The sequence below is a fragment of the Lynx rufus genome, unplaced genomic scaffold, assembly GCF_022079265.1.
Source record: "Lynx rufus isolate CCGP_SWC_20201006 ecotype Redwood Valley unplaced genomic scaffold, mLynRuf1.p SCAF_18, whole genome shotgun sequence".
Classification (NCBI taxonomy): Eukaryota; Metazoa; Chordata; class Mammalia; order Carnivora; family Felidae; genus Lynx; species Lynx rufus.
This window is the reverse complement of record NW_025814832.1, coordinates 42,058,420-42,085,840: the sequence shown is the minus strand read 5'-3', so window position 1 is coordinate 42,085,840 and position 27,421 is coordinate 42,058,420. Positions and strand designations below refer to the sequence as shown.

The following is a 27,421-nucleotide window of genomic DNA, read 5'->3' as shown; positions in this document are numbered from 1 at the left end:
AGAAACAATGAAGTCAATGCCAACTGTTACAAGTGTGTTGGGATGTGATTTTTTTCTGAGCAAATTAGGGTATTGTACTCCACAGCTTTTGAACTTTGAAATGAGACATATAAAAATAACCTTTACCAAAAGATTGACTTTGTTCTAAGAGGTCCTTTAAGATCTTTTGAAATTGAAAACACTGTATGTTGAATGTCCTGTCATATTATTCATGTACATATTATTCATGTACAATTTTTTTTCTTCAATTATTAAATGTTCTAACTCTGCCAGGTCCACATTCGTTAGTGGCTTTGTGTGATTTGAGTAATCCTTCAATCTTACTTTCCTCACTTTTTAAAATTATGTATCTCCCAGTATTCGTTAGGATTGTTCTCTCGTGTTACCACATGTTGATGCAATGGGCAGGTAGAGACCAGTGTTAAGCAGTGAGGGATATTTGATAGGAACTAGTCACTTAAATGGTCAGTTTAGTGATCTGCTGAACCTAATTGGTAGATAAAAACACAGCCAAAATCCTGTCATTTTACCACACCATTTGTATACATCTTTTTAAAAAATTTTTTAATGTTTATTTATTTTTGAGACACACACACACACACACACACACACGCACACACACACAGAATGTGAGCAGGGGAGGGGCAGAAAGAGAGACAGACACAGCATCTGAAGCAGGCTTCAGGCTCTGAGCTGTCAGCACAGAGCCTGATGCAGGGCTCAAACTCACAAACCGTGAGATCATGACCTGAGCCGAAGTTGGACGCTTAACCAACTGAGCCACCCAGGCACCCCATGTATTCATCTTAAATTAAAAACAAAATAAATTAAGCTTAAAAAAGTGGAATTTAAAACATACTTTGTGTAACAGACTAAAAAAAAAAAAAGAGCGTTTAAGAAAAGGTAAACGTCCCTTCTTTTACCTCTCCTCAGCTTCAGTACCTCTCCTAACAGTTTTGTGTATAGCCTTCCAGAACTTTCTTATGTTTATAAAGTGTATTACATATATTTTTTAACAATTGTAATACTATACATATTTTTCTGTTAACTTTCTTTGTTATAGTGACCAGAAAAGAAAGCATCTCAATATCTATGAATAGAGAAATGAGGAATGGCTGAATAATTACATTTCATTTACATTTGTAAATAAAAAAGGCAGATGTTACCACTTTACACTGAGATTCCTCAGAATGTGCCAATCTACACAGGCTCCTCTTTACACGGGACATACTGCATTATCAAGATTTGACACATGGAGCTTTCTCCTGAAGGCACAGACAGGTGTGTGGCATTTCTAGGTTTTAGTTTTGAGAACCCTGTGTCAATGACAGGTGCACTTAGTGGCTGTCAAATCTTCATATTCTTTTATAAGCGAATAAGCCATCCGGCTCAATGGTCAGAACACAGAGAGGACTGTATTTGGCAGGTACACACAATGGCCTTGGCACTGAGGAGTGGAGCCTCTCATGGATGATGTTCTGCACCATGGTGTGAATGGCAGTGATATAAGGATCAGCGAAAAAAAACCCAAAAAAAACCACATTGCAGATCCTATTTTTGTAAAACCAGACAACAAAAATCCTTCCCCTTGTCACTAGCATCCACCCCTAGTCCAAGATGTATAAAGAAATAGATGAGAGGTTTTAAAGCCACAAAAATGAACAGCCTTTGGGGCACCTGGGTGGCTCAGTCGGTTGAGCATCAACTTCAGCTCAGGTCATGATCTCACGGCTCCTGGGCATCGGGCTCTGTGCTGACAGCTTGGAGCCTGGAACCTGCTTTGGGTTGTGTGTCTCCCTCTCTGCCCCTCCCCTACTCACATTCTGTCTGGCTCTCTCTCAAAAATAAATAAATGTTAAAAAAAAAAAAAACTAAAAAAAAAAACCAGCCTTTTTCCCCCCTGAGTTCTTCTGCAAGCTATTCAAATGCCTTCAGGCAACAAATAATTTAAACCTTGGAAACAGTCAAAATTAATCCTGCAAGCACAACATCTGTTTAAAATCACAGTGTTTTCTATAATGCTCACCACGCAGAAGATCCTTTAACAGATTCAGTTCCTTTTCTGTCAGCTTGACCTCCATGGCTTCTAAAACAGGATCCAGGTTATTTACATCAATCTTCCCTCCTTGAAAACATGAAAAGGAAAGAAAAAATGGAATGATTACAAAATATTTAGAAAAATTCATGAACGTATATTATTATCTTCAACCAACAGACATGAATGTTTTCCCCCTTTCCCCCAGTTTTATCTTATTTAAAAATTTTTTTTAATGTTTATTCATTTGTGAGAGAGAGAGAGACAGAGCATGAGCAGGGAAGGGGCAGAGAGAGGGAGACACAGAATCCGAAGCAGGCTCCAGGCTCTGAGCTGTCAGCACAGAGCCCGACGCGGGGCTCAAACTCACGAACTGCAAGATCATGACCTGAGCCGAAGTCCCTCGCTCAACCCCCGAGCCACCCAGGCGCCCCTCCCCCAGTTTTATTGAATAATTGACATATGACAGTGTATAAGGTTAAGGTGTACAATATATGCATATATATACACTGCAAAATGATTACCACAATAAGGTTAGTTAACACATCTGTCATCTCACAGCGTTACATTTTTGGTTGTGTGTATGGTGAGAACTTTTAAATTTACTCTTTTAGCAATTTCCAAAAATATGATAGTGTTGTTAATTATAGTCAGCGTGCCTTACGTTATATCTCCAGAACTTACTCCTCTTATAGCTGGAAGTTTGCATCCTTTTGACTACCTTCACCTATTCCTCTCCCCAACCCCCTGCCTCTGGCAGCTACCAATCAGGTCTCTGTTTCTATGAGTTTGGTTTTTTAGATTCCACCCATAGGAGGTATCACATAGTATTTGTTTTCTTCTGTCTGACTTATTTCACTTAGCATAATGCCCTCAAGTTTCATCCTTGTAAATGGCAGGCTTTCCTTCTTTTCTGCGGTCAAATAATATTCTATTATGTATTATGTATGTATATATATATATATATATATATATATATATATATATATGTATATATATTCTATTTTCTTCACTCATCTGTCAAGAGACATGTTGTGTCTTTGTCTTGGGTATTGCAGATAATGCTGCAATGAACATGGGGGTGCAAATATCTCTTTAAGATAGTATAGTTGGTGCTGTTACATGAATATATGGCTAAAAGAGAATGACTTCACAATCTAGCATAACTGCTAAAATTTTCAAGCAAAGAACAAAACTACAATATATATGTACAGCTCTTTACAAGCTGAGTTACAATTTAAAGAGTTAAAAGCAGGGGCACCTGGGTGGCTCAGTTGGATGAGCGTCCAACCTCAGCTCAGGTCATGATCTCATGGTTTGTGAGTTCGAGCCCCACGTTGGGCTCTGTGCTGACAGCTCAGAGCCTGCAGCTTGCTTTTGGGTTCTGTGTCTCCCTCTCTCTCTGCTCCCTCCCGCCCCCACTCGCACTCTGTCTCTCTCGGTCTCTCTCTTAAAAATAAAAAAGCATTAAAAAATTAAAAAAAAATAAAGAGTTAAAAGCAGAGTTAGAATTAGAATTTGTTTCCTCAAACGTTAAACATACAGGCCCAGGAAAAAGTTAGGTGGGGCAGGGCTGAGCAAGTGTAACTAAAGAGCAATAACCAGTAATCTCCACCAAGAAGTAGAAATTATAGTCCTTTCCTAAACTCTTACTCTGAGATTGTTTTGTCTGCTTCTGCTCACATTTTGGAGTAAGTCCCAAACCTTCTTCCTTTCTCCTTCCCACCTTCCTCCCTTGCACACGCCTGCCTGCCTGCCTGCCTTCCTTCCTTCCTTTCTTCCTTCCTTCCCTCCTTCCTTTCCTTCCATCTTTATTTCTGTTCATATAATTGTTTCTTCAGAGAGAGCTTCAAAAACACAATGCAGTAGAGAACTTTTCATCTAAGATAAAGGATTACTACCAGCAAAAACATAGATGTGGTACAAGAAGCAAAATAAGGTGTTATATTCTAGTGATATAAATTTAATGCTTAAGGATATTTCATATGCCTCATCTTTGTGCTTCTTACTCACTTTTATTATACTTCACATCCTTCAGCAACCTGCTTTGAAACACCTTTCCGTGGGCTGTAAGAAAAAGTACAATGCAGATCTCCAGAAAACCAAAACATTACAAATTATATGATTGTAGAAAGATACATTTCAATGATTTGCTTTAAAAATGCATTTATTTTATAGTTATACGATGTGGACATTTAAAAATATAAATGTTTGTGGTGCCTGAGTGGCTCAGTCGGTTAAGGATCTGACTCTTGATTTGGGACCAGGTCATGATCTCCGTCATGAGACTGAACCCCATGTCAGGCTCTGTGCTGAGTGTGGAACCTGCTTGAGATTCTCTCGCTCTCTCTCGCTCTCTCTCTCTCTCTCTCTACCCCTGCCCTGCTCATGTGCTCTAGATAGATAGATAGATAGATAGATAGATAGATAGATAGATAGAGATAGATGTTTTCCACAGTGACAAACTTACCCATTCTTTGGAATTAGAGACATTTATTAAACTCTCCCATGGTGCAATTCTAAAAAATACATTAAAATATTTCTTCCTTTTTATTCTACTGATGTCCTCTTTCTCCTTCATTATGTTTCCTTGCTCTTATTGCAAAACTAATACCAATCTGAGAGGATAGTATTAGTCACTCAGATTACTATATGGCAATGTAGTGATGAATTTCAGATTGTGTTCCAAGAGGTAATGAAAGAATTTCTTTTCAAGTCAGAAGTACCTTTCTCTATTAATTTATGGCATTTTAAGACAAAACTGTACTACTAAAAGATTAAGAATGGCTCGCACTGGGGGCGCCTGGGTGGCGCAGTCGGTTAAGCGTCCGACTTCAGCCAGGTCACGATCTCGCGCTCCGGGAGTTCGAGCCCCGCGTCAGGCTCTGGGCTGATGGCTCAGAGCCTGGAGCCTGTTTCCGATTCTGTGTCTCCCTCTTTCTCTGCCCCTCCCCCGTTCATGCTCTGTCTCTCTCTGTCCCAAAAATACATAAACATTGAAAAAATAATTTAAAAAAAAGAATGGCTCGCACTGACCCATAAAGTCAGGTTCCCTGGAAGGTATGGTGGCATTTATGTGGCATTCACTTACCATCAAGGGGCAGTGTTTTCCTCAGTTGCTTGGCCTCCTTGTCTGTAAGCTCAATCCCCATGTCTTTTAGAGTATTTTGTAGGTCCCTGGAATCAACCTTTTCTCCTTTGAAAAGACAGAATAGTTACAGGTTAAACTATTAACGGACAATCTGATTATTTAACGTGATCTAAACATTTACTTTTGCTGCTCTAGTCCTTTCTCTGATACCAGAATGAAAAGGAAAGATCGAGTGAAAGATTTTCTAATAAAAAGAGTCAAATGCTAAATAAAAAATAGAATTTGTCCCTCGATATTAGCAAGTGGGATGTATCCCTAACACTGGGAATGATATCACATAGTACAGAAGCAAATCTGGTCATATAATTATCCAGAAATAAGGTCAAGAGACGGTTAGTATGATACAAGACACAATTAACAAAGTGTGACATATTTTACTTTACTTTGTTAAAACTATGTAATTAGCTGTTGGTAATGGACTTTTATTTCTACAGCTCCACCCTGCTTTTGCTGTGATCATCTAGGTTTGGGTGTATAAATAAGAGCCAGGCACTTTTACTGAAAAAAAGCATCAAAGAATATATGACTTACAATGAAGAAATAGTCCTTTTTACTTATAAACCCAGATAATGTTAGATTAAGATGTTGATCAGTAGATGCACATATTTATCAAAATGAATACTGAAAGTATGTGAATCTGTAAAGCAGTAGTAGAATTTTGAGAAAATGCTATTAAAATTTTTAGTGTAAATCACAATTTGTTGCAAATCATTTATAACAAATTCTTGCCTGTAAAAGCTTTCACTTCATCCTTCAAAGTTTTCAGAGCAACTGTATTATCAACTGTAACAAAAAAAACACATAACTTGAAGCTCATAAAATGATATAAAATAGCATAAGAACGCTCTCCTCCCCTTCAGATTATAACAGCATTTTGTTACTGGGCATTTTGTTATGCACTTTAAATAGCCATTCAACAAATATTTACTCAGAATATGCTTGAATATAGAACAGAAGAAAAGATTTAAAATATTAAAAATATACTTATTTAAAAAATGTAAATTTGACTTTCTATTTCATAAAATATCAACTCTTGAATTTGATAACAAACAGATGAGATTCAAAAGCGGCCATTTGGTAAAGGCAAACTTTGTTGTCCTCAGAACTTCGCAGACTCTTCTAGTGGCCATGCCACCTGTGTCCAAATACTACATTCTCAACTTCTTTGTCAGTGTTCTTGTCCCATCTACAATCTGGACCTCTTCTGCGTAAAAAGTTCCCTCGTTCCATTCCTTTCATTGCTAACGGTACATAACACCTAAAGCTCAAAATCCAATGGTATCTCACGTGCTCACCACTGACTGGCAGGTTTTCTTTCAGATCTTCAAGTTCCTGGTCTGTGAGCTTGATTCCCATGTCACCTAGAACGGTTTCCAGGTTTTTGATGTCAACTTTCCCTTAATCAGAAAGAGAAAGGCTCGTGAGGGAAATTTAGTGACTCTAAAAAAGTTATTTTTAGATTATTTTTTGAAGAGAGTAAGGGTCTTCCTACCAAGACTTGAAGCTAAAATTTTATTACCAAAACACGAATACCACAAAGCCCAACTCTGGACAAATATTTATAATAAGGAGTACAGTAACAGAATCAACATGGCATTTAAGGTTAATGGTAAAATATAGTTAGTGTTCCAATGGGAATTTAGGTTTATAGTGACTTTGTGCTCACCTGTAATAGCTTTCATTCCTTCCATCACGTCATGCAGATCAACATTCCCGTTTGCTACAGAAGTCCAAAAGAGACATGTAATCAATGACATGAGCTCAGAAAAAGATACACTTTGTTTATAGAGTATAATAAAGTCCAGCTAAATTTGTCTCACAACATAATTTTAATTGATACCCCTTTAAATCGAAGATCAAGATAAATAGATCCTGAATGCTATCTTTGGTACTCCCCATCAACTTGTAGGTCTCCTGACAATCCAGCAAGTTCCTCGTCTGTGAGCCCCATTCCCATATTTCCCAAACTAGTATGGAGGTAATTCTTTTTAATCTTCCCATCTTAGGAAAGAGACAGTAAAGCAACATTTGAAAAAAAAAAGTTGTATAATAGTAAAATTTAAAAATGTTTTTTAGGAAAACTATTATTAACTTTAATGACCACATATTATTAAAACAAAAGAAACAAAAGATAAAATACATTTCATGCCTCTGTTATTATTACACTTTGACAAGGCTGAAATCCCAAATAGGCTTTTCCACTTAAAGACTCAAATAGAAAGTCAATGGAGTCAGAACTGTATTTCCTTTAGTCTATTCTTGTGGACAAGCCTACAAAGTAAGACAAGGTTAAGGTGCTGGAACAAACAGAACTGCAGACCACTAACTTAATTACTCTGCATAAAAAGTAGGGTTCTTTTTTGTTTACTGGCTTGACTTATTGGTGATTATTGTAGCTGACCATTGCTTTTCAATAACAACCAGGGTTTTTTGTTTGTTTTTGCCAGGGTTGGTTTTTCTTCTTGAGAAAAAGTTGAAAAAAATCTAAGAAGACAGTGGACTTCCTGCCAAGAGAAAGTGTATATTTTTTTTTTAATTTTTTTTTTCAACATTTATTTATTTTTGGGACAGAGAGAGAGACAGAGCATGAACGGGGGAGGGGCAGAGAGAGGGAGACACAGAATCGGAAACAGGCTCCAGGCTCCGAGCCATCAGCCCAGAGCCCGACGCGGGGCTCGAACTCACGGACCGCGAGATCGTGACCTGGCTGAAGTCGGACGCTTAACCGACTGCGCCACCCAGGCGCCCCGAGAAAGTGTATATTAACAGCAGGTAAGATGTAGTTACGCTGGGAGAATTATAAATAAAAGCTTATATAGGGCCAAGATTCATGCTTGGATGGTGTATCTGGAGACCTAGATAACATGCCTTATAATTTCGTTTTTTACTTACTTTTGAGAGACTTCATAGCCTTCAGTAGTCTATTACGATATAACTTTCCATTGGCTGTAAGAAAAGTCATAATTCATGTAATGGTAGAATGAATACGAGTTTCACAAAAATAGCATGAACTGAATAATTTCAGAAGCAGAAAATGCAGTCTTGTATCAACATACAAAAATCAACTGTATTGATGCTATAGAGTTGCAACAAGCAAATGAAAAGAAAACTTAAGAAAGCAATTTCATTTACAAGAGCATGAAAAGCATAAAATGCCTAAGAATAATTTTAACAAAAGAAGTACAAAACTTATACTCTGGAGACTATAAACCATTACAGAAAGAGATTAAAGAAGACCTAAATAAATGAAAAGACATCCTATGTTTATGGATTGGAAGACGTAATACTGTGAATGTGACAATATTCCCTAAACTGATCCACGGAGTCAATACATTCTTATAAAAAATTCCAGCTGGTTTGTCTGCAGAAACTGATGAGCTGGTCCTAATATTCATATGATGAAGCTCAGGCTCCAAAAAGCAAAAGTAATCTTAAAAAGGAAAAAGAAGTAGGGGACTCACACTTTTCAGTTTAAAAACTACAAAGTGACAGTAATCAAGACAGGGAGGTACTGGCATAAAACTAGATATATACATTAATGGAACAGAATTTACAATCCAGAAATAAACCTTCCAATGTTTGGTCAGCTGATTTTTGACAAAGGTACTTGCACATTCAATGAAGAGAGAACAGTCTTTTTAATAAATGGTGCTGCGACAACTGGACAGTCACATGCAAAGAGAATATTCTTTTGGATCCCTATCTCACATTTTATACAAAAAGGAACTCAAAATGGATCAAAGACCTAATTGTAAGTGTTAAAACTATAAAAATGTTGAAAGAAAACATAACTGTAAATTTTCTTAACCTTAGATTAGACATTTTTTTAATATATGACACCCAAACACAAGCAACAAAAGAAAAAGTTATACCCTGGACATCATCAAAGTTAAAAATCTTTTGTGCATCAAGGAACACTGTCAAGAAAGTAAAAAGATAATTCACAGGACAGGAGAAAACTTTTGCAATCATGTATCTGATAAGGAACTTATATCTAGAAAATATAAGGGACTTGTATCTAGAATGTATAAAGAACTTCTACGATTCAATAATAAGAAGATAACCAAATTTAAAAACGGATGAGGGTTATGAGTGGATTTTTCTCCAAAGGAGGTATACGTTTAGCCAATATTCACATGAAAAGATGCTTAACACCATTAGCAATCAGGGTAATGCAAGTCGAAACCAGAATAAGATACCACCTCATACCCACTAGGATATTATCAAAGGACAGAAGTAACAAGTGTTGACCAGGATGTGGAGGAACTGGAACTCTGATACACCGCTGGTGGAAATGGAAAGTAATGCAGCCTCTTTGGAAAACAGCCTGCACTTCCTCAAAAGGTGAAACACAGAATTACCATATGACCCAGCAATTTCTCTCTTAGGTATATACCCAAGACAAATGAAAATATATATCCACGTAAAAACTTGTACATGAACGTTCATAGGAGAATTATTCATAATAGCTAAAATGTGGAAACAATCCAAATGCGCATCAACCAATGAATGGATAAATAAAATGTGTTATATCCATAGAATAGCCTATTATTCAGCAGCGAAAAGAAACAAAGTACAGTTGACTTTAGAAAAACAGAGGTTTGAACTGTGCAGGTCCATTTATACGTGGGTTTTTTTTTTTTATAGTATAGCACTGTAAATGTATTTTCTCTTCCTTATGATTTTCTTAAATTATTTTTTTAATGTTGATTTAGTTTTGAGAGAGAGCTGTCAGCACAGATCCTGATGCAGGGCTCGAACCCACAAACCGTGAGATCATGACCTGAGCTCAAGTCAGACGCTTAACTGACTGAGCCACCCAGGTGCCCCACCTTATGATTTTCTTATTAGCATTTTATTTTCTCTGGCTTACCTATTGTAAGAATAGGGTATATAATACATATAACAACAAAATGTATGTTAATTGACTTTATGTTATCAGTTAGGCTTCTGGTCATCAGTAAGCAATTAGTAGCTAAGTTTTTGGAGAGTCAAAAGTTATACACAGATTTTCGACTACACAGGGAGTCAGTGCTCTTAACCCGTGTTGTTCAAGCGTCAACTGTATTAATACATAACAGGACAGAGATAAACCTGGAAAACATTATGTTAAGTGAAACTAGTCACTACGGACCACATATTATATGATTCTATTTATGTGGAATATCCAGAATAGGGCAACTGATGGAGACAGAAAATAGATTAGTGGTTGCCCAGGGCTGAGGGAGATGGAGAAATTGGGAGGGGACTGTTAATAGGTATGGAATATCTTTCTGGGATAATAAAAATGTTCTAAAATTGACTGTTGTGATGAATGTGGTGAATACATTAGAATTCACTTCATTGTATGCTATATTGGGTTACTTGTACAATATGTGGATGATAATTCAGTAGTACCATTATAAATATTTCACTTACGGGGTGCCTGGATGACTCAGGTGGCTAAGCGTCTGACTTCGGCTCAGGTCGTGATCTCGCAGTTTGTGAGTTTGAGCCTCGCGTCAGGCTCTGTGCTGACAACTCAGAGTCTGGAGCCTGCTTCGGATTCTGTGTCTCCCTCTCTCTCTCTCTGCCCCTCCCCTGCTCGTGCTCTATCACTCTCTGTCTCTCAAAAATAAATAAACATTAAAAATTTTTTAAAAAATGTTTCACCTAAAATGTTCATCTTTATATAACAGTGAAATTAAGGAAGAGAAGGCTTTTTCAATATGATAAGCTGGTCCCCTTGAGTGGGCCTACTGTACTGTACAAATATCTCTTTCTTTTCTTTTTAATTCTGACTTTTATTTTTAATTTCTTCCATTGCTCGCTTATCTCTCTCTTTTTCCTTCTTATGGTATAAGCCCTGAAGGGTGACAGTAGACATTTGTTGGCTCTGATGGCAACTTACATCTGAGGAGTTGCTTGGCTTCTAAAATAAACTCTAAACGACACTTACTGTTTTAAGATGTAGCTTACATTTTAGTTTTTTAAAAATGTTCCATCATGTTTGAGAAGAAGTGAAAATTTTCATGCAGATCTGTAAAAATCTAATTTCCCTGGAAGCTCCCACAGACACTTGTATGACTCACCATCAATTGGCAGTATTTTCAGCAGCTTCTCTAGTTCCTCATCTGTGAGCTCAATTCCGAGATTTCCCAGAACATTTTTTAGCTCACTAGATTCAATCTTCTCACCTTTGAAAATAAGAAATTTGGTATACATCTTCATTTCAGATAGCAGTAATAATTTCTTTTTTTTTTTTTTAAGTTTTTAAATGTTTTATCACTTATTTTTGAGAGAGAGAGCGAGTGGGCGAGGGGCAGAGAGAGAGGGAGACACAGAATCTGAAGCAGGCTCCAGGCCCTGAGCTGTCAGCACAGAGCCTGATGCGGGGCTTGAACTCACAAGCTGCGAGATTATGACCTGAGCTGAAGTTGGACGATTAACCGACTGAGCCACCCAGGCACCTCCAGATAATAGTAATTATTTCTAATGAAAAAAGTTATTTTAGGATAATTAATACCATCTCCTTGTTTTCAGACTGAAAACTACAGTAATAAAAACAAACAAACATTTTCAACTACAGAATCAATGTAGATGATAGGTCAAATTTATTTTCTTAATGTGAACAAGAGAGTCTTCTAAAATCAGGACAGACTACTTTCAGAATGAAATTTGATCTATTAATTAGAAAAATAGATGCTTATATGAATTTTTCTTTGAAAAAGTATTTTAATTTAAAAAATAAGAATTCTATGATAAATACAATAAATTCATTACTTCCATCAATTTTAGGCTGCACTCTCTAATTTGCTGTGCCGTACTATACTGTGGTTATTAAACACTGGTGAAGTGAATTACATTATTGGCATAAACAACAGAGACTGTAGAATTTGAAAGCAAGAAATAGTATGGTAATTTCATTGCAAAATCAGATAATTTTATATCAATACATGTAACACTAGAAGCAAATATTTCATTAATAAATATAGAGAAATGTCAGAATTTACAAGTCAGTGATGAAGTACCAGGAAATATTAGCAAAAACCAAAATTTAATGTAGATAATTGGAATCCTAATTTTATAGTAACTTTTCAGTCACCTGTAAAATCTGTGATGTTTTCCATCAGTGTTTCTAGAGGAATTTTCTCATCAACTAGAAGAGAAGATAAAATCGCAGTATATTATAGATCCCATATATTATGGATCTCATATATTATATAGACTTCAAATATTACATTCTAGATATAATACAAAAGTTTGTGGGAAAACATGGGAAGAACTATAACAGTTGCACTTAACTATGTGTCAGGCCCCATCATAATTGCTAATATTTATTTAAACAAATATTTTTGAACACACTTTTTAGATTATTATTCTACTCCACTTTTATTCTAAGACAAACATGAATAACAAGAAAATTCTAAACATGAAAACCACGCAATCGCAATGGTGCAGTTTGGCCTATGATATCTCAAATTTATTTGTGTTAGGAAGGGGAAGTTACTTAGAAGTGAATGTGTCTAAAGAATCTGCATTCTTGTATTCAAAACTGGAAAGACTCAACTACTAAACATGATACTTACAGAGAACATAAAAGTCATACATATCACACATATAGAAAACTGGTTTAATTTTGACTTTGTTAACTGGATACTCATAAACTCAAATGACATTCTCTGTGTTTTAGTCATTGATATGGTGTCTCACACTGCTCTTGGGCCTTCCCTTCTCCCTATGAAAAAGGGCATTTCCTCGCCCCCCCCCCCCAAGTTTCTTGTAACTAACCTCTCTCCGGGGTTAACTATCTGCAAGCTTTATCCCCAGGTTATTCAGAACAGTGCCCAGGTTGTTCATATTGACCTTCCCACCTAAGAAAAGTGACAGTCCATAAAGAATATTAAATGACTTCAAAAGAGAAGTTCTTACACTTTTTTGATACACATATCCCATTGTGAATTTCTTTTTTTTTTCAACGTTTTTTTATTTTTATTTTTATTTTTTATTTTTGGGACAGAGAGAGACAGAGCATGAACGGGGGAGGGGTAGAGAGAGAGGGAGACACAGAATCGGAAACAGGCTCCAGGCTCCGAGCCATCAGCCCAGAGCCTGACGCGGGGCTCGAACTCATGGACCGCGAGATCGTGGCCTGGCTGAGTCGGACGCTTAACCGACCCCACTGTGCCACCCAGGCGCCCCCCCCCCCCCCGCCCATGGTGAATTTCTTAAGCAGTAGATCATTATTCACAAAATTTGCTTCGGACCAAACAGAAAATGTTTGCTGTAAAGTGAAAAAAATAAATTAATGTTCAACAATTTTAGCACAGAGACAAAATATTTTAAGCAGTCAATTACAAATTTAGAACTATGGCTACTTCCCTTGAGACTTGTCTTGGGGACCAGCCTACAGAAACACAAGGTTTTAAATGGCATTTAATACTGAAATTAGTTTGAGAATAAGGTACAGAAATATGGGCTCAGAGTACAGAAAAGTCTCTCAAGAAATGGATGAAAAAGGGAAGAAAGAGATTGAGTTGTGGCCAAAAAGGGGTGTGGAGAGTTCTAGTTTGCTTATTTTATAGGATGGTGTATGTTGAACATGTAAATGGGCTGAAGAGGTTGAAAATGGCCAGTGGGGCAAGGTCTTAAAAGATATGGGAGACAGTGGAGTCAAGGGCATCCTGGTAAGCTTTGAGGAGGAAGAGGCACTTCTCACTCATCCTTTATACTAACATGGGTGTGCTTAAAGATACCTGAATAGGGAGGGATTGAAGATGTAAAGCTGAGGGCTATCACTCTTGCCAGCCTCAATTTTCTTAATGAATTAAAAAAAAATCTGGTTGAAAAAATGGTGTTCAATGAATGCTTAGGGAATTCTGGTACTGGAGGCAAACATTATTTAGTTCTAAACAATAGTAGGTTGACTTTTGATGAATGAACTTCCAGTTTAGTTTTTTCTATTTATTACGTGCTCTGGATCACTGCTAATCATTTATATTTTTTCCCATGTAAACATGAAATTTGCTATTTCTCTTCCTGAAAATTTCGAAAATGACAAGAAAGTGTGGTGCTTTACTTCCAAGATAGAACATCAGATTCAACTGCTAAAATAAAGATTGAGGTCCAAAAAAGCATACATTTGCAATCAGTACATATGACAGATGGCAGCATTCAAATTCACATCTTGGAAACAGTATAAAATGAAGATCTCATATTCATTTGTATTCTTATTATGTTTCTCACTCACCTTTAAGGGACTTCACACCATCTAGCAACCTGTTCTTAAAGACCTTGTTATCATCTATAAAAAAGAACACAATTAAGGTCATAGAGAAATGATGTGGCTATTCACTAAAACTTTAGTAAAACTGAGAGTTTCATGATTTGCCCTAGAAACTTCCCTCATTAAAATAAAGTTTGAGAGAAAATTAGGGAAAGTTTATAATATGGCAAGTCTATCTAAAATTTAGCATAGAAGGCACTCTATAACATACACAGCGTTTTTGGAAAATATCACCTCTGACCTTTTATCCCCTTCTAGTCTAACACCACTTCTTTCCCTTGGTTGCTTCCCACAATTGCCTATACGTATCTAAAAAGGTAAGGGTAGCCTCAGAAATGTAGTCCCCTTGATGGCATGAGTCAGCATCATGGGGATGATTATTCCAAAACAGAGAGTTAAACTGCATAGAGGGAAATTTCCCTCTAGAATGAGTGAACATTTAAATTATTTTGTTTGGTATTTGTTTGTTTATTTACTGTTGCATCTTAGCAAATGGGGATAGTTTGAGTTTCTAAAAAAAAAAAAAAAAAGCTTAAGAGGAGACAAAACAAACACAGGGTAAAAAAGCCAGGCAAACCAAGAAACAGACTCCTAACTATAGGGAATAAACTGATGGTCACCAGAGGGGAAGATGGTGAGGGAAGGGTGACACAGGTGATGGGGATGAAGGAGGGCACTTGTGATGAGCACAGGGTGATGTGTGGATGTGTTGAATCACCAAATTGTACACCTGAAACTAGTATTACACTGTATGTTAACTAACTGGAATTTAAATTAAAAAATCTTTAAAAGCTTCAAAGAAGACTTTAAGGTCACATCAGTATATAAATGCCTACCATTGAAAGGCAGATTTTTCAGCAGCTTCAAACGTCCCTTATCTGTGAACTCTATTCCCATGTTTTTCAGAAGAGCTTTCATATCTTTGACGTCAACCTCCCCTCCTTAAAAAAATAGACATCATTACGTATACGAATTTAAAGGATCCTCTAATGACTCCAAACAGGGAAAATTAATCTATGGCTATGTAGATTAAATCGGTACAGAATAAAGAGCATAGGCCAATGAGACCTCTCCAAATATACTGACGATGACTTTCACAGAAAAAGAATTTGATCTCTAAGTGCTAATAAAAGAAGTCACAGTCACAATGACAATGGCAAGGCAACTCTGAACCCTGTGAGATTTACATTATGTATCTGCTATTCAATTGGAATATTATAAATTACTTATTCAAATAAATGTATAAAATAAGGTAAGATCTGTTAGTCTCATTTTTTGTCAGTTATCTGTAGTCTTTATCAAAATTTTACTTCATATATTATTTCACTAGTACAGAGTTTGGCCATTCTAAAAAAGAGAAGAGCAAAATATACAAATAAAAAATATACCAGAAAACAAATGAGTTGCTAGTAATTTAATGAACAAAGAAATAAATGCCATAACTAATATGGCAATTGAGGAATAATGATGAAATATAATTATTATAAATACTAAGTGTTTTAGATTCTTAATTTCTCTCTTACCTGTAGTAGCTTTTACTCCATCCATCACCTCTTTCAGACCAACCATTCCATTAGCTACAAGAAAAGGCACAATGAAAATAATGTCAGAAGCCCAGAAGACAAATTTAAGACATATATTTTAAGGAAACAATTCCATTAAAAATTCCTTACATCTTCATTTTACCTGAGACCATTTAGAAAATGCCTGGATCTCAGGGAGTTAAGATGATCTCCATTAATACAAAGGTCTCTTGTATACTAGAAACTGAATCAGAAAAAGTGTGCTCTTCCTAGTATTTTGGATGCCATTATAAGCCATAGCTGAAGATACTACTGGAGTTGGCCAGGTATTCTGGTAACTTTACCTCATGTACCCACAAACAGCTGAGGAAGGGACCACTAATCTAGCTTGGTATGTTCTAAGATTGCTTCCTGCAGGAGATGTGTGTGAACTACATTAATGTATCAGAGCAGTTGATATGAAATATGGAAGGATGGAAGAGACTTCACATGGAGGAGAAGTTGAGAAAAATGTCCAGGGACATCATGCTATGTGTGTGAAACTACAAGCAGCTCAACATGGCTTGAACAGTAGAAAAATGAGAGAAGATATGTCCACACAGGCAGATGGAGCTTGAAGGTCTCGTGCACTATGATAAAAATCTTTGAACACGTTTTTGAGTGAAGATTTCATTAGACAGGAGGATAGATAGAAGAATGGCGTGTTGACTTCTCTATAAATAGATTTTCATATCCCTAGTATTTTGCTTTCTTATTATTTAGACTATTAGAGTCCTGACAGCACCCTCTGCAGTTTTTGGTATATTTACGGAAAGGTGATGCTGTTTTAGGTTAATTGTAATGAAGATCCAAGATTTATTCTGACTTTAAAATTGGGCTCTCCTCCAAGTATCCATCAATAGATGAATGGATAAAGACGTAGCACATATGTGTGTGTGTGTGTGTGTGTGTGTGTGTGTGTGTGTGTGTGTGTGATGGAGTATTATTCAGCCTTAAAAAAGAATGGAATCTTGCCATTTGCAACAACATGGATGGAGCTAAAGAGTATAATGCTAAGAGAAATGTTAAAGACAAATACTATATGATTTCACTCATATGTGAAATTTAAGAAACAAAATGAGTAAACAAAGAAAAAAAAAAAAAAGAAGAGAGAGACAAACCAAGAAGTAGACTCTTAACTATAGAGAACAAACTGGTAGTTACCAGAGGGGAGGTGGGTGGGGAAATGGGTGAAACAGGTGATGGGGACGAAAGAGTATACTTATCACATATATATAGAATTGTTGATATATTGTATACCTGAAATAATATAATTTTCTATGTTAACTATATTGGAATTAAAATTAAAGACTTAAGTAAAAAAAATAAAATTGGGCTCTCCTCCAAGCTTTCTAACATGTATCTGTCAATTAAATCTATTTTCAAACATATCAGATATAAAAGAAAAATTTAAAAATGGCCTGAGGACATCTGTAGTGTTCACCATCAACTTGTAGATTTTTTGACAGCTTTGCAAGTTCCTCTTCCGTGAGCTCAAGTCCCAATTTTTTAAGGGTGTTGTCCAGGTTATTTACATGAACCTTTCCCCCTTAGGAAAGACAGAAGGTAGGAACATGAAAAAAAAGTGTATTATGCCAAAATTCTGCATGCATATCAACTTTCTATTTATTTACTTATTATGTTTGTTTGTTTAAGGTGAAGTGATTTTTTCGTGCATGGAGAAGGGGTGTACAGAGTTGAAAAAAAATGCAAGTTCCATATGGAACTTCCTACAAGATAAAATATACGCTGTTATCAGTTAAAATGTGGGTAGACTGCAAGAATCATAAATAAGGAATGATACCAAAGTGAGGAGCCAGGATTCATAATTGGAATAAAAGTGTCAAGTTGGGGAATGTCAGACAGTATGACTTTTAATTGGGTCTTACTCACCATTGAGACATTTCACACCCTTTAGCAACCTGTTGTGATATACCTTTCCAGCAGCTGTAAGAAAAGCCATAATTCATGCAATGGGGAAATTAACATGAAATCACAAAAATGGTGTGAAATTAATAATTTAAATAAATAATTTCAAAAATAACATTTTAAGAAGAGTTGTCTCTAATTTTTAGTTTATTTCATCTAATATAATGAAGTTTGGAAACAGAAACCTCTCTCCTTGTGACAAACCTCTTTATTCCAGTACCTGAGGAAGTCTCCTTGCTCAAACATGAGTATAGGTTCCCTTTGCTTTTAAATTTCTGCTTCCCATCTTTATTTTTTTGTCATGGATCTCCAATCTTTCTTTTTTTTTTTTCTCTTCTCATGATATGAACAAATTAGTAGCTTGATAGGTAACAATATGTTTAGCTGTTAATGTCAACTCTTGTCTAAAGGATTATTTAACTTCCAATATAAATTCTAAGCGACAGTGACAGGTTGCTATATACTTAGAACTCAATTTAATATTTTTTCTTTTATACTTTTGGAGAAAAATAAATAGAAACAAAGTTGGAAATATTTACACAGACCTAAAGACCAACAAAAGACCTCCATGACACCTCTATCAATCTCACCGTCAATTGGCAGTGTTTTCAGTAGCTTCTCTTTTTCCTGATCTGTGAGCTCAATCCCCAGGCTTCCCAGGAAAATTTTCAGGTCATTAGAATCGACCTTCTCATCTTTTAAGAGAGGGAACAATAGACATATAAGCTTTTGGAACTCTGGTATTATATCAAGTTGTAAAATATGTTCTATGAAGTTTAATGATATCCTAATATCAAGATGAGGTGTTAGGCGAAGATGTTCTCAATTGCAGAACCCTTGAGCATATCTTATGGTAATAAAGCACATCTTTATGAGCATATCTTATGGTATCTTATGGTAATAAGATACCACATTTATTATAAATTAAAGACCATTTTTCCTAAAGCTGGAAAAAAACAACTTTCAGAGTAAAATCTGATGAGTGAATTAAGATAACGCAGATTCTTATATAAATTATTCTTCAAAAACATTTGCTTTGGTAAGAATTATTGATGATATCAGGAATACATTATCTTGATCATTTCTAAGCTTCACCATGCCATTTTCTATACATTTCTAGATATTTTTCATTTAAACATTTGTGACCCGAAGCATATTACTTGCACAAGTAACAGAAAACTTAGGATTTAAAATTGACATATAGTCTTGTATCCTAGTGGAGAAACTTTCCTAATGTCAATCCATCATTCATATATTTAAAAATAAAACATCAGAATTTATAAGATACCAGAAATACCACTGAAGAAAACTATAAACTATTATAAAGAAAACTATTATAAAGGACCGAAACCCTAGATTTACATCAACTTTTCATTTACCTGTAAAAGTTTGCAGTTCCTTCATTGGTGTTTTAGGAGAAGTCCTCCTATCAACTGCAGAAGAAAATTAAAGTCATAATGAGATATAAAAGACTCATGAAATATCGTGAAAAACAATGTGGGAGTAAATATAATAAATCCTAACTTACTATGTGCCAGGCATTATCTTAAGTACTTTATATATGCTTACTTAAGAACTATTTACTGAAGAATATCTTTCTAGGCTATTAATTTATTCAGTTTTCATTGTCTTCATTAATACTATAAAGAAAAGCCTAAACATAAAAACATGCCATTTCAAAAATATTAATTTTACTTATAGTTCTATACTATTTCAAAGCTATATGCATTAGTAATGGGAAGAAATTCAGAAGTACCGTCATCTAAGTGGCCTGCATATTTCTTTTTAAAATGTGGAAGACTGTCTTCTAGTGACCATAATATGGATAAAGAACATAAAAGACATTCATACAAAGGGCAATGTTTTCACGGTGACTTGGTAGCTGGCTGCTTATATGCTGTTTACATGCTTTGCCCATATTTATAGCTTCTTACTATCAGTGTAGATTACCATTCCTAAGGGCCCTTTCCCCCACAACCTTTATTGTCCAAGCTCTCCCAACACGGAACTATGGTATCTGGAAACTTGCTCACCATCACCAGGGAGATTTTGAGTCAGAGCCTCAAGTTCCTTATCTGAGAGCTTGATTCCCATATTATCCAGTATTGCGTTCAAGTCGTTGACATTGACTTTCCCATCTAAGGAAAGAGAGTCCATGAAGAAAATTATGTAACTTCAAAAAAGAGGTTCATAAACCTTTTAGAGACACATGCCCTGTTGTGAATTGCATGAGCTATATGCTAGTGTTCACAAAGATTACACATCATTTCGGGGGGGGGGGTCATATATTCTCTAAAGCCTATTCACAGAACCCCCTTAGTAGTAAGGTTAATAATCCTTGTTCTAAAATGTGAAAAAAAAAAAACCACACCAATTTTAGAACAAGAGACTAAGGACCTTATTATGCCTATAGAGAAAGTCAACTATGACATTAGAATGAAGGTCACTTCTCGTGAGATTTGTCTTAGGGATCAGACTATAAAATACAAAGTTTTAAATACCATTGAATAAATGCTAAGTGAATTCTAGTTCTGGAGGCAAACATTTTTTACTGCTAAACAATAGGTTTTGATGACTGAATTCCCAGTTTAGTATTTATCTGCAGCTGATTAAATTCCCTGAATCAGTGCTAATCTTGTCTGTCACATTTTGCTATGCAAACTTGAAATCTGGTATTTTTTCTCTTGAAAAGTTTGGAAGAATCTTGAGAAAGTAGAAGGCTTTCTTCCTAGATATAAAGTAAAAGATCAGCAGCTAACGTGAAGCTTGATCTTCAGTGGGAGCATAAATTTGCAATCAGTATATATGATCAGTATAGCAGCAACCACTAATACCTTGGGAACAGTATAAAAGCAAGGATCCCATATTGGTCTGCACTCTCATTATGCTGCTCACGTACCTTTTAGAGACATCACAACTTCTAGCAACCTGTTTTGAAAGATCTTGTCATCATCTATAAGAAAAGGCAGAATTTAAGTCACAGAGAAATGTGGAAAATCACAGAGAAATTAGGAAAAATGACCTTTCGAGAGTTTTCTCTTATTTTAATAAAATTTGAGAGAACATTGGGTGAAATTTAGCACATCATGCACACCTCTGTTCTTCTTCCCAATCCTGCCTTTATTCACTTCCAATTATTAATCCTTTCTTCTTTCACAAATCCCAGTTTAACCTTTGTTTTTTCCTTTTTTGTTTTTCACTATTGATAAAAAGACCCATCGTAATGGAAATGCTGCTTCCTAATCTAAAAGTAAAACCACTTAGGGATTCATTTCAGGTATAAGTGGACATTCTAAAAAAATTTTTTTTTGAAATGGATTTTCTATTTTCTAGAACTTAGGAAATGGAGATAATTTTAGAGCTTCTCGCAGACACAGAAATCTAAAACTTCTTTTTGGGGACAGCTGGGTGGCGCAGTTAATTAAGCATCCAACTCTTGGTTTTGGCTCAGGTCATATCTCACGGGTTGTGAGATCGAGCTCTGAGTCCGGCTCTGTGCTGACAGTGCGGAGCCTGCTTGGGATTCTTTCGCTCTCCCTCTCTCTCTGCTCCTCCCTAACTCACACATGCTCTCACCCCCTCAATATGAATAAATAAACTTAAAAAAAACCTCTCTTTGAATACATCAATATTTAAAATGCTTACCCTTAAAAGGAAGAGTTTTCACCAGCTCCAAGCATTCTTTACCTTTGAGCTCGATCCCCATGTTTCCCAGAACAGCTTTAACGCTATTGACATCAACATTTTCTCCTTAATAAAAAGATTAAAACAATGACATACATGGAATTTAAGTACAATCAAATTATTGCAAATAATTAAACTAAATTATGATGCTAAAACAATAGGATTATGAGCTGGGGAAAGTAATGATCACTGAGCTCTGTCCAAATACATGGAGATAATGTCACTTATGGAAACATAATTGGCTTTTTTTTTAAGTTTATTTATTTTTGAGACAGAGAGAGACAGAGCATGAATGGGGGAGGGGCAGAGAGAGAGGGAGACACAGAATCAGAAGCAGGCTCCAAGCTCTGAGCCATCAGCCCAGAGCCCGATGCAGGGCTCGAACTCACGGACCGTGATCATGACCTGAGCTGAAGTTGGACACTTAACCAACTGAGCCACCCAGGCGCCCCAGCTTTCTAAAGGCTAGTAAGAGATGGCACTCTCACTCTTAAATACTGAGAACAATACTCAGGGGTGATCGGGGTAGGGGAGAGGGGAAAGTGGGTGACGGGCATTGAAGAGGGCACCTCTTGGGATGAGCACTGGGTGTTGTATGGAAACCAATTTGACAATAAATTATACTTAATAAAAAAACAAGAGAGAGAGAGAGATGGAACTCTCAACGGCGGTCATGAGAATGTATCCATAGGAGTTCCAACTATGGAGAACATAATTAACCAAGGGCCCCATCTTCTGCTTTGAAATTAACCTGTGTTTTTTTGCACTAATGCCATACGTATCATTGGCACTGGCCAATCACAAGTGCAGCCAAGAAACTAGGGGAGCCCTGTTCCTGGAAGATACAGGTTGGTGATTTTAACTAGAGGATTCTTGAAAGCACTTTCTCCAGGCCCTCCTCAGACTGCATGACAATCTAGGATGCTTCCGCCCAAACATTTCTTCCTCTTTCCTTCACCTGGTGACAGATTTGCCCTGCAGTCTGACAGCCTCCCAGCCTTTCAGGCATCCTCCTTATTTTCTCTTACGCAGGCATTTCCCCTAATAATGTCCTGCCATGTTTAACCCTGCCCCGGCTTTTGCTTCTTGGGAGGCTTGGACTAACATACTCAAAATGACAATGACACAAAGTGGGGATTATAGATCTCTTTTGTCAATTTTCAAGCTGCAGATGGCTCATCTTCATAATTCTATTGACATGAAGAATGTATCACCTCTCCTTTAAGTAATTACCAGGGTCTTTTCCAAAGATTCATTTCACCTTTTATTGTACATTTTGGCTGTCTTAAAATAAGGAAAATGAAGTGTATTCACGAAGAATACATCAGAAAATTCTCCAATTTCTGGGCTACTGGTTATGAAAACCTTAAACAAATAGGAGGTAAAAATGATAGAATTAGCCTAGCAATTAAGGCATGAAGAAAAACAGTTCTGTAAAAATTAGGATCCTATGTTTACATTAACTTCTCAATCACCTGTGACAGCTTTCACTCCATCCATCACTTTACTCAGATCAACTTTTCCATTAGCTATGAAGAGAAGGGACAATTGAGACATGTAATCAATGTCATGAGCTCCAAAAAACATATACAAAGGACATACGTTGATGGAAAATTCCAGATAAATTCCATTAATATCATAATTTTATACACACTTATATTAAATCTCTGAATTTCAAGGATTTAAGCTGATCTATTTTTCCAGTGTTTCTGGATCATTGGTATTTATCAGCTCTCTGGTAGCACTTCAGGTACTGCTGTGAGCCATGAGTGCCATAGCTCATATAGGAACCACTAATTCAAACTAGAGTGTTAAATGAATACATCATAGAGTATGTAGTGCCTGGCAAGTTAAAATATCACATTTTAACTAAAGGAAAGGGGAATGCATAGAAAGAGTCTTCTACATGGAAGAGAGGCTGAGAAATATAAAGTAAAACCACACCTGGGTACAACATATACAACAGATACATATGCAGTGCATGGAGAATTATAGTCGGTTCAGCACTGCAGAAGAATGAAGTATGGATTTGAGAAAGGAAAGTTCATACAAGAGAGGTAGGTTGGACTCAGATTATTAAGGGATTTGTAAGTAATTTTAAGAAGCTTAGCCTTTATCTACTAGGTTATATAGAATCATTGAGTGGTTGGTTATAAGTTCAGGAATGGTATGGACCAATTTGCATGTTATTTTAATTTTCTTTAAATTATAATTAATTTGATTATTACAAAATTACATTTATATTGAAATAGAGAGAGAGTGATGTCATCAAGATGGTGACATAAGTTTTTCCTGACTTCAGTCCCCCTCACAAAAAAACCATCTTGCAAGTATCCACAGACAAGACACCCTTGTGAAAATCCCAGGATATGGTTGTGAGGCTGATGAATCTCCCTGAACCACAGAGACTGAGAAGGACCACATTAGAAGGGTAAGACAATCAGCTATGCTCTGACTGCACTGCCCCTCTCCCAGGCTAGTATAGTGCTGCACTGAGAGGGCTTCCCAGAGCTATGGTTTCTCTGGTGGGAAAAAGAGAGCCCAAGGTAGACATCCAGCTCCTCCAGAGTTGTGGGTTGCTTCCTGGAAGGCCCACCTGGGTCCTGTCCCATAGGTATTGGGGGGGAGGTATCCGTGGGTCTTAACCATTTGAGATCAGAATGAGATGGAGAAGGGAAACATGGCTTACATTAACCAGCACTTGGATCTTGGCAGATTGTTTCTCCTAGCAGCAGTGCCTGAGTAGATATCTGACACAGTGGTTTTGCCCATCTGCAGAGCCAAGATGGTGGTCCCTCTGGCCAGGGAACCATTCTGCTTGAGTTCGGTCCCCAGCCAATAAGCCTTTCTGGCCTTGGAGCCTCTTCTATCACCCCATCCAGATGAGGAAGCAAATTCATGGCTCCTGCCTATTGCTGAGTATAGATAGTCCTCTGTCATGCCTGACCAGAAAACCTATTGAGACCATCCCAGAGACTGTGTAGATTACCCTACAGCTCCTCTTACAGCAGTGCCTGAGTGAAGAGCCCACTCATTGGCTCTGCCTCTCTGCAGAACTGAGCTAGTGGCACTATCTGGCCAGGGATATTGATGGATACTCCTGCCTGACTCAGGTACCCAGCCAATAAGCCTTATCAGCAAAGGAGCCTATGATATAGAGACTGGGCTGGGAAGGAAATTCAAAGCCCTGACCAGGGATGAATATAGCTTCCAGCCTTATCTGACCAAGAAGCCTAACCAGAACACCTGGGAAGTTGCATAGTCCATCCTACAGATCTGGTTATAATGGTGCCTGAGCAGAGACCCCAAAATTGACAACCTAGAAGAACCGGATAAATTATTCCTAGAAACATACAACCTACTGAGATTGAATCATGAAGAAACAGAAAATCTGAAGAGACCAAAAACAAGTAAGGATATTGAGTCAATAATCAAAATCTTCTTCCCCAAAAGTCCAGGACAAATGGTTTTATTGCTGAATTTTTACCATTTAATGAAGAGTTAACACCAATCCTTCTCAAATTCTTCCCAAAAAATTTAAGAGGAGGGAACACTGCCAAACTCATTTACAAGGTAGCATTTACCCTGATACCAAAGCCAGACAAAGATACTACAAAAAAATTAAAACTATAGGCCAATGTCCCTGACGAATATAAATGCAAAAATTCTCAACAAAATTCTAGCAAACCAATCAATAGCACATTAAAAGGATCATAGAGTAGGGGCGCCTGGGTGGCGCAGTCGGTTAAGCGTCCGACTTCAGCCAGGTCACGATCTCGCGCTCCGTGAGTTCGAGCCCCGCGTCAGGCTCTGGGCTGATGGCTCAGAGCCTGGAGCCTGTTTCCGATTCTGTGTCTCCCTCTCTCTCTGCCCCTCCTCCGTTCATGCTCTGTCTCTCTCTGTCCCAAAAATAAATAAAACGTTGAAAAAATAAAAATAAATAAATAAATAAAAGGATCATAGAGCATGATTAAGTGGGATTCATCCCTAGGATGCAAAGATATTTCACCATGTGCAAATCAATAAATGTGACATACTGCATTAATAGAATGAAAGATAAAAATCACATGATCATCTCCATTGATGCAGAAAAAGCATATGACAAAATTCAACATCCATTCATGATAAAAGCTGTCACTAAATTAGGTATAGAAGGAAAGAATCTCAACATAATAAAGGCCATGTATGACAATACTCAATACTTAACATCATACTCTAACAGTGAAAGGTTGAAAGCTTTTCCTCTATAATCAGAAATAAGACAAGTGCTCACTCTTACCACTCCTATTCAGTATAGTACTAGAAGTGTTAGCTAGAACAATTAGGCAAGAAAAGAAATAAAAGTCACCAGAATCGGAAAGAAAGAAAGAAAGAAAGGAAGGAAGGAAGGAAGGAAGGAAGGAAGGAAGGAAGGAAGGAAGAAGAAAGAAAGAAAGAAAGAAAGGAAGAAAGAAAGAAAGAAAGAAAGAAAGAAAGAAAGAAGTAAAAGTGTGTTTATTTGCAGATGACATTATTTTAAGTATAGAAAATCCTAAAGACTCAACCAAAAAAAAAAAAATAACTTGTTAAATTTAATGAATGAATTCAGTAAAGATGCAGGATACAAAATCAACATACAAAAAAATCAATGGTGTTTCTATATACTAACAATGAATTATCAGAAAAAGAAATGAAGAAAATAATCTCACTTACAACAGCATCACAAACTATAAAGTACTTAGGAGTAAATTTGGAAGAGACACAAATAGAAAGATATTCTGTGTTCATAGATTAGAAGAATTATTAACCTTAAAATGTCCACATTAAGGCAATGCCATCTATAGATTCAATGTAATTCTTAAGATTCCAATGGCATTTTTTACACATACATAAAACATAATCCTAAAATTCATTTGGAACCACAAAAGCTAAACCAATCCTCAAAAGAAGGGTAAAGCTGGAGGATCACAATTTTTTACTTCAAACTGTATTATAAAGCTATAGTAACCAAAACAGTATGGCACTGGCATAAAAACACACACTTGGACCAATGATGAGTTAGATACAAACTCATACATATATGGCCAACTTCTATTTGACACAGAAGCCAACAATATTCAAGCAAGCCTAGAATACTCAATGGAGAAAAGAGTGTCTTCATTAAATGGTGTTAGGAAAATTGGATATTTACATGACAAAGAGTGAGATTAGACCCCTGTCTTATACTGTTCACAAAAATCAACTCAAAATGAATTAAAGAATTAAATGGGGGCGCCTGGGTGGCGCAGTCGGTTAAGCGTCCGACTTCAGCCAGGTCACGATCTCGCGGTTCGTGAGTTCGAGTCCCGCGTCAGGCTCTGGGCTGATGGCTCGGAGCCTGGAGCCTGTTTCCGATTCTGTGTCTCCCTCTGTCTCTGCCCCTCCCCCGTTCATGCTCTGTCTCTCTCTGTCCCAAAAATAAATAAAAACGTTGAAAAAAAATTAAAAAAAAAAAAAAGAATTAAATGTAAGGCCTGAAATCGTACATAAAACTCCCAAGGGAAACGGAGAAAAAAGCTCTTTGATGTTGCTCTTGGCAATGCTTTTTTGGATGTGACTCCTATAAAGCACAAGCAACAATATAAAAAATAAATAAGTAGGGCTACATCAAACTGAAGAGCTTCTCTGCATGGCAAAATAACCATAAGAGACCCTTAAATACAGAGAACAAACTGAGGTTGATGAGGTTTGGAGGGGAGGTAAATGGGTGACAGGCACTAAGGAGGGCACTTTTCAGGATGAGCACTGGGTGTCATATGTAAGAGAGGAATCTCTGG

At 36.7% G+C, this 27,421-nt stretch overlaps 1 protein-coding gene across 1 annotated transcript in view; it reads right to left on the bottom strand.

Annotated features, from left to right (window-relative positions):
- Window positions 1-27,421, bottom strand: part of LOC124513566 (uncharacterized) — a 158,950-nt gene that overhangs the window by 59,763 nt on the left and 71,766 nt on the right. Inside the window, exons 22-41 of the mRNA XM_047081691.1 lie at window positions 23,102-23,155; window positions 21,588-21,692; window positions 20,842-20,895; window positions 19,976-20,080; window positions 19,322-19,375; window positions 18,533-18,637; window positions 17,907-17,960; window positions 17,458-17,562; window positions 15,975-16,028; window positions 15,288-15,392; window positions 14,416-14,469; window positions 12,271-12,324; window positions 11,258-11,362; window positions 8,079-8,132; window positions 6,853-6,906; window positions 6,482-6,583; window positions 5,916-5,969; window positions 5,127-5,231; window positions 4,049-4,102; window positions 2,027-2,125 (exon numbers count right to left, since the gene is read on the bottom strand). Coding sequence (XP_046937647.1) covers window positions 2,027-2,125; window positions 4,049-4,102; window positions 5,127-5,231; window positions 5,916-5,969; window positions 6,482-6,583; window positions 6,853-6,906; window positions 8,079-8,132; window positions 11,258-11,362; window positions 12,271-12,324; window positions 14,416-14,469; window positions 15,288-15,392; window positions 15,975-16,028; window positions 17,458-17,562; window positions 17,907-17,960; window positions 18,533-18,637; window positions 19,322-19,375; window positions 19,976-20,080; window positions 20,842-20,895; window positions 21,588-21,692; window positions 23,102-23,155 — 1,530 coding nt within the window. The remainder of the gene's footprint in view (window positions 1-2,026; window positions 2,126-4,048; window positions 4,103-5,126; window positions 5,232-5,915; window positions 5,970-6,481; window positions 6,584-6,852; window positions 6,907-8,078; window positions 8,133-11,257; window positions 11,363-12,270; window positions 12,325-14,415; window positions 14,470-15,287; window positions 15,393-15,974; window positions 16,029-17,457; window positions 17,563-17,906; window positions 17,961-18,532; window positions 18,638-19,321; window positions 19,376-19,975; window positions 20,081-20,841; window positions 20,896-21,587; window positions 21,693-23,101; window positions 23,156-27,421) is intronic.